The sequence below is a fragment of the Homalodisca vitripennis genome, unplaced genomic scaffold (genome assembly GCF_021130785.1).
Source record: "Homalodisca vitripennis isolate AUS2020 unplaced genomic scaffold, UT_GWSS_2.1 ScUCBcl_2886;HRSCAF=8029, whole genome shotgun sequence".
Classification (NCBI taxonomy): Eukaryota; Metazoa; Arthropoda; class Insecta; order Hemiptera; family Cicadellidae; genus Homalodisca; species Homalodisca vitripennis.
The window spans coordinates 5,443-12,289 of NW_025778985.1; the positions used below are offsets into that span (position 1 = coordinate 5,443).

Sequence of the window (6,847 nt, forward strand, 5' to 3'; positions counted from 1 at the left end):
AGCCGTCCGGCCTCTCTGGTCACCTGACCTCTCGGGTCACCGGCCTGGCTCTGAGCTACTGGACTTCCCACCGGTGCTCTAAGACTTAGCATGAAATGACTTCGTTTTTCAACAAAGCTCTTACCTCTTAAATTTTACTCTTTACATACATCTAACTACCTTTTAACATAACTACCTCAATACCACACAAGAATATGTTAATAGCTAACTATACCCGAACGACTTATAAGTTACTTTGTATGCATTGACAAGCTAATACTTGATTATTTTTATTCCCCAATTTACAAACAAAATTACAAAAGCAATTACTTATTTCTTAACATTGGTTTAGCATAACCATATACAACATTTTGGTTTTCGTATACAGTGTTACAATCTTAGAAACTAACTTGTCAACGCTTAATTCATAATTACGTTAATGACAACTGGAAGAACAACATAAATTATTATTAACTGTTTTACATCAGTGTTATAATACAATAGGCAATTATATTTTACTAACAAATTATTATGTCATTGCGACGTACCAATCCTCTTAAACATTAAGTCTTAACCAAATCTAGGAATTCTAAAACTATTTCAAGGGTCCCCTGTATTTACAGAATAATTATGAGTTTACAATTTAATTATTATTAGTCAAAATCAACTTCTAACCATTCCACGCTGATATTGGCGTATGTATACGTACCGCTGAAAAACAGAACATGTATTTCACCTAGTCAATCATAATAAACAGTTTTGGAATATAAACTCTTATATTAGCTAATACTCACATTCGCTCACATTCACTCTGAGTGACCACTCGGTTTTTGTTTTCATTCAAACTTTCACACTCCCCACATTTTCATTCACACACTGGACTTACATGTTTACGAATTCATGATAACAATAATCTCCTGAAATAATATATTTTATACATTTTATTAATCACACTATAACGTTCACATTTATACAGTTTTACCTCGAAGTTTACCTATGGTTACAACGATTACCTGGTATCCTTTATACCTGATCACGAACTTGGTCCCACCATTCAAGAGTGATTCTCAGCTCTTTTCCATCGACCTCCGTGATAGGTAAGTTCTTTGGCAAGCCATCGTCTCTGACGTCACGTTTGGCGGTCATCTCTATGTCGTCGCTTTTTCGTCTCGATACCTTGGATCTCCAGTTTACCCATAATCCCACGACGTACCGACAACCAATCAGAACCAATATTATTATAATGCCACAAAATAAATCCACAATAAATTGTTCCTGATTCGGGGAGAATATTTCATTTTCTGCTCTCACAAATGCTCCTATACCTAAGCCTACTAGATGGGGATTTCTCACAACAATTATGGTTAGTAAACAAAAATAAATGGAGTGCAGCACGGCTGACAGTGATGTATACATGTCCCTCTCCACTGACAAAAACCTTAAGCGTCGGGCTCTCTAACTTTCTATGTTCTGAAAAAGATAAATTCCAGTGCGGCAGCTGACTAGGCCATTCGTTGTCTAAGCATTCGTCTAGTGTCTCGAAAGTGCTGGAAACATGATTAATTTTAGAGGTGATTTTCAAAGTTTTTAATTTTGACCACGAAGCTGGAAGTATGTGTGCCACAGCTAACTTATCCGCTTCCTGCCTACACGGATAGCTTTCTGAAACCAAAATGTGGGAGTCAGCGACTAAGCTACAATCACACGGCACTCTCACGTGTAGTGCACCCAGGCTCTTACGCTCTGTTATCTTAACTGTAGTGTTCGAAGTGTATCTGCACACAAACTCTAAATGCTCAACAATATGGGGTTAGTACATAGGTGAAGTCGTCTATCTGGGTGATAAGTGGCACGTCACCTGACACACATGAAAATACACATAGTGAGCTCAGCTCTTGTATGGTCGCACCCATAAATGTTTTTCTAGGGCAACGTGATCCGGACACAGCATCACCGGCGTATCTAGGGACAGCATAGTGGATTAATATTCGGCTGACAGTGCTGCAAGGCTGCTCCCTGTATCACTACCATACTGTCTTCACTGTTAACCACAAATGACGTTTCCTGCTTAATGGTACAAGTCTGGTTATTCCACGCAAAAGGTATTATTAAAGGGGTATACAATCTCCATTGGGACGTAAGTTTCTTGATTGGAATCTGCAAATTTATTAAGATTGAGTTACCAGAAATTACACAATCAGCTATTTCTAACTTAAGGTATTTAGACACTTCCTCCACTGGTATCGCTAGGTCATAGCTGTCCGCTTTTAATGCAACTGTTAATTTTGTTAACTCCTCTCTTAGCTTATCTACGTTATTATAGAATTCGGGATTTTCCCCTCTCGACATTGACTCAATATCTCTAGGCGTGTAACAAGTTGTAACAATTGTAACTGACGTACTGTATGGTGCGCGCTCACCTGTAACAAACTAAAACTCTTGTGATCATTTCTCTGTTCGTTTGTGAATTCCTGCTTCTGAAATCGATCGATTAACTTGGTTATGTTAACGCCAACATCCACGACACGTGCGAAGGTCCTCTCTACTTCTGCACTGTAATTCTTCATACCTAAATTGACATTCTCTATTTCTGAAAAGGCTTCAGTTACTTGCTCACTTAAGCTATTTTCAAATTTTGACATTAAATATTGATTAGTGAATAAAGGTTTTAACTGTCGTTTAGTCGTTACTCCACAGCACCAATGGGCGAAATCTCCTATCACACTTAAACTCCTCTGGACTCTAGCAGACATACTATTAGACTTTTACATATACATCGGATTTCCCACTGAGGCTCGAGTTCAGCCATTTCACTTGCTGTCCTATTCTTTTATCGGCCTGAAGAATCCATGCGAACAACATACATTGGGGATCATTTAATACTCTGTTACAAAAACCATTATTCTGTGGCAGTGACAAAATGAGCCATATCGACCTCTGGCAACACACTTTGATACACTAGAGGAACTGATGACTCGTACATCACCATCTCGGGTATCTCTTTCCAGTACACCCCTGCAGTTACAGATATCGGCACCCGGGTGTCGCTGTGCATCCCGGTAACTGCGACTGCAAACAAAATACACTTACACGTAACTAGATACATCACCGCTATCTGGTATTCCATAGCCGCTCACCTCGTTCCTGTCTCTGTCAGGACTTAGGTACACACACAAGTAACACAATTAAACAAGAAATAAAATGTTAAACACTGTACGATAAATAGCAATTATTTGAAAATTATTAAATCAGTTCTGAGAATAAACGTATATATATATATATATATATTATATATATATATATATATATATATATATATATATATATATATATATATATATATATATATATATATATATATATAATGAACCACGATTATGGGACTCAGGTTGTCTTCAGTTCACTTATGTCCACGCGACACTGACACTAACCGAACGAATTGTCCTCAGCAAGGTCGTCACACTCTCCCCTTCCGTTCGAACTTTGATCTTGCTGACGGCACGTTCATAGTTCATTCACCGGCTATTTATTGTCGTGAAGCACACCGTCATGAGTTCCTCATTTCGTGCACTAATGTTAAGGTTTTACTACCACTCACTACAATTCACAATAAATTGGAAAGTCCAAAAATTGAACATGGTCCTACATTAATAATTATTAATCTACCTTTTACTAAAATATTATTTACAACTACTTTTAGTCCACTTTGTTTTGTTTACCATAACCCTCTCACAGTGTCCTAGGGTAGTACCGCTTCAGCCGACTAACGTGAATTGTGTCCTGGAACGGAGGCTTCTTTCCTTTGGTGACTAGTATCACGTAGTTCACGTCCGATAGCTTAGCCTCGACCTGGTATGGTCCATACCATCTGTGTAGCAGCTTAGTCGATCTACCCTTCTTGCGGATGGGAGTCCACACCATTACTTGTTCCCCTGGTTCAAATTCCACATGTCGATGGGTCCTATCAAACCTCTGTTTCTGCTTCTTCTGTGTACCGCTGACTATCTTCTGTACGTCTTCACGGCACTTCTGAACTCTCTCCAGCACTTCCTCGACTTGTGGGTCCTCTGACGCATGTTGGCGTAGGGACACGTCTATGGGGAGTCGTGCTTCTCGACCATACATAAGGAAAAAGGGTGTGTGTCGAGTGGTCTCTTGTACAGATGTGTTATAGCTAAAGCAAGTAAGGCTTACATACAAATCCCAGTCTCTCTGGTTAGTGCTGACATAATTCGACAGCATTTTGGCCAAAGTACCGTTAAAATGTTCTGTCAGTCCATTACACATGGGGTGGTAGGCAGTTGTAAATACTGGTCGTATTCCCAATCCTTTTAACAATTCTTTCACCAAGGAGGATGTGAAATTCGTCCCTCTATCTGACAATATCTTCTTTGGGCATCCGAACTTACAGATTATCATGTTTACTAGGAACCTCGCTGTTGTTTCAGCAGTCGTGGTTCTCGTTGCCTCGGCCTCTGCCCACTTTGTGGCGTAGTCTACTGCTACTATTATATACACATTCCCTTTCGCTGACCTCGGAAACGGTCCCAAGAAGTCCACTCCTATGGTATCTAATGGCTGTCCCACGGGAATAGGTTGTAAGAGCCCTGCGGCTGCTCGTTTGGGTGTCTTGCGACTCTGGCAGTCCGGGCACGTTTTTACGTATCGTTCAACTTCCTTAACCATATTTGGCCAGTAGTATCTGCTTTTTATCTTGAAGAATGTTTTACTGAACCCCAGATGGCCGCCAGATAACGGACTGTCATGACATTCAAATAACACCTCATCTCTGATACTTTTTGGGATCACTAGTAACTTCTTGTGACCTACATGTGCGACATTCTTCTTATATAGTAACCCGTCTTCAACCATAAAGCTCTTAGCCAACCGTCGATCTGCGCTAGCTGCTCCGTCGGGGTCTTGAACTGCTTCTATTATCCTCTTGCAATCGGGATCTTCTCGCTGTAGACTGGTGAGATCTTTCAGGTTAATTGCTAACATTGGGATATCATTGGTCTTGTCCTGATCCTCCGGATCGTCTACCCCTCCGTAATTCCTGGATAGACAGTCTGGTACCACGTGCAATCTCTCTTGCTTGTGTTTAATCTTGTAGTCAAATTCCATAAGTTTGAGAGCCCAACGGCCCAGTCTGCCCGATAGGTCTCTGTTCTTATCTAACCAACATAGCGCGTGGTGGTCCACCACTATAGTAAACTTTCGGCCCCACAAGAACTGCCTAAAATGTTGCGCCGCCCAGACCACAGCGATGCACTCTTTCTCAGTTGTAGTGTATTTCTTCTCGGCGTCCGATAACCTTCGTGAACCATACGCTACTGGAAGCACTGTCTCTCCATCCTTTTGCATAAGGGCTGCGCCTACTCCTTGGTCACTCGCATCAGTGTGCAACTCAATGGGCAACTCTGGGTCAAAATGTCTCAGAATCGGAGCTGATGTTAGGCGCTCCTTCAGATCTACAAAGGCTGCCTCCTGTTCAGGACCCCAATGGAATCTTACACTCTTCCTGGTAAGATGGACTAAAGGACCAACTACCTTAGAGAAATTCGGCACAAAAGATCTGTAATAATTACACATACCAATAAAGGATCGCAGAGCTCTTAGTCGTCTTGGAGCCTCAAAGTCTTTTACTACTTGAATCTTGTCAGGGTTGGGACTTATACCTTGGGCGTTTACCGTATGTCCTAAGATCTTGACTTCGCTATACCCGAACGAACATTTGGTTGGATTAAGAGTCATAGAGGCTGATCTAAGCCTTTCCAAGACCTGCCTTAATCTGCTCAGCATGTCATCATATGCTGGTGCCATGACCAATACGTCATCGAGGTAAACCAGACAGCTCCCCCATTTCAACCCTGCTAGTACCTGGTCCATACATCTCTGGAACACCGCTGGGCTAGTCTTGAGTCCAAAGGGGGTACATTCCCACTCCCAAAGGCCGTCTGCCGTTATAATAAAAGCAGTTTTGTGCTTATCCTCCTCCTTAATTGGTATTTGCCAATAACCAGAGTTCATGTCGAGGGTGCAGAACCATTGACATCCGTTCAAGTATGTCAATATATCTCCAATTAATGGTAAGGGATACGCTAGATCTTGGATACATAGGTTCAATTTACGGTAATCTACACAGAACCTCCATGTGTCGTTCTTCTTCTTTACGAGTACAACTGGGGATGCGTAAGCGCTATTACTTTTTCCAGATGACTCCTTTCGTTAGCATTTCATCCACCTGCTCCCTGATAATCTCTCGCTCACGATGCGACACACCCTATAGGGAGGTTGATGCACTGGGGTATCGTCAGTGAGTGGAATGGCCAGTTCAACACACGTTTGTTCGTCCTATTTGAGATTTCTTCCAGGCAAAGCGGTCTCTAAACTCTGTCAGCAGTTTAAGTAGGGCTTTTCTTTTCTCTGGGGATAATTGCGGATTAATATCTATGTTCGCCTCCTCAAGCTCGCTCTTTTCTTGTCTTGCTCCCTCGACTTTGCTGGTCGGTTCTTCTCGCAGTTCACAGATTTCATATACCTCCGCTAACACTTCGCCTCTTTGTAGGCACCTTTTATCATCTGCCAGATTCATCACCAATACTTGGTTAGGTGGCTCGGCGTGAGTCAATCCGTAGGGCACTAGAACAGATTTTTCTCTAAATATTCCTTCCTTTGGTTCCATAACTCCTAAAGTGGGCAACAAACCTTCGTACTTAATTTTCAGGAGTCTCTGACTTCTTGGAGGGAGTTCAGTAGAATCATCACATATTACTCTCGCCTGTATCTGTTGTCTTTCTTCAAACTGTATGTGCTTCAACCACGAGGGGTCTGGAGGTGGACGCAAATACTTGGCGTCTTTTTCCGC

At 41.7% G+C, this 6,847-nt stretch overlaps 1 protein-coding gene across 1 annotated transcript; it reads right to left on the minus strand.

Annotated features, from left to right (window-relative positions):
• Nucleotides 1-3,708: 3,708 nt before the first annotated feature.
• On the minus strand, nucleotides 3,709-6,009 carry LOC124372302. Its single transcript, XM_046830682.1, has 3 exons — nucleotides 5,860-6,009; nucleotides 4,810-5,529; nucleotides 3,709-4,368 (listed from the first exon to the last, which is right to left on the minus strand). The coding sequence occupies exons 1-3, from the start codon at nucleotides 6,007-6,009 to the stop codon at nucleotides 3,709-3,711; spliced, it is 1,530 nt and encodes a 509-aa protein (XP_046686638.1).
• Between the last annotated feature and the right edge of the window lie 838 nt (nucleotides 6,010-6,847).

Bases quoted from the DNA above. Each gene is read 5' to 3' on its own strand.
- LOC124372302 (XM_046830682.1), bottom strand. From the start codon at position 6,009: ATGAACTCTGGTTATTGGCAAATACCAATTAAGGAGGAGGATAAGCAC. The intron at 5,530-5,859 runs GTACTAGCAGGG...AATTTCTCTAAG, and splicing joins TCCAGAGATGTATGGACCAG to GTAGTTGGTCCTTTAGTCCA. The intron at 4,369-4,809 runs GTAGGTCACAAG...GGATGCCCAAAG, and splicing joins ATAAGAAGAATGTCGCACAT to AAGATATTGTCAGATAGAGG.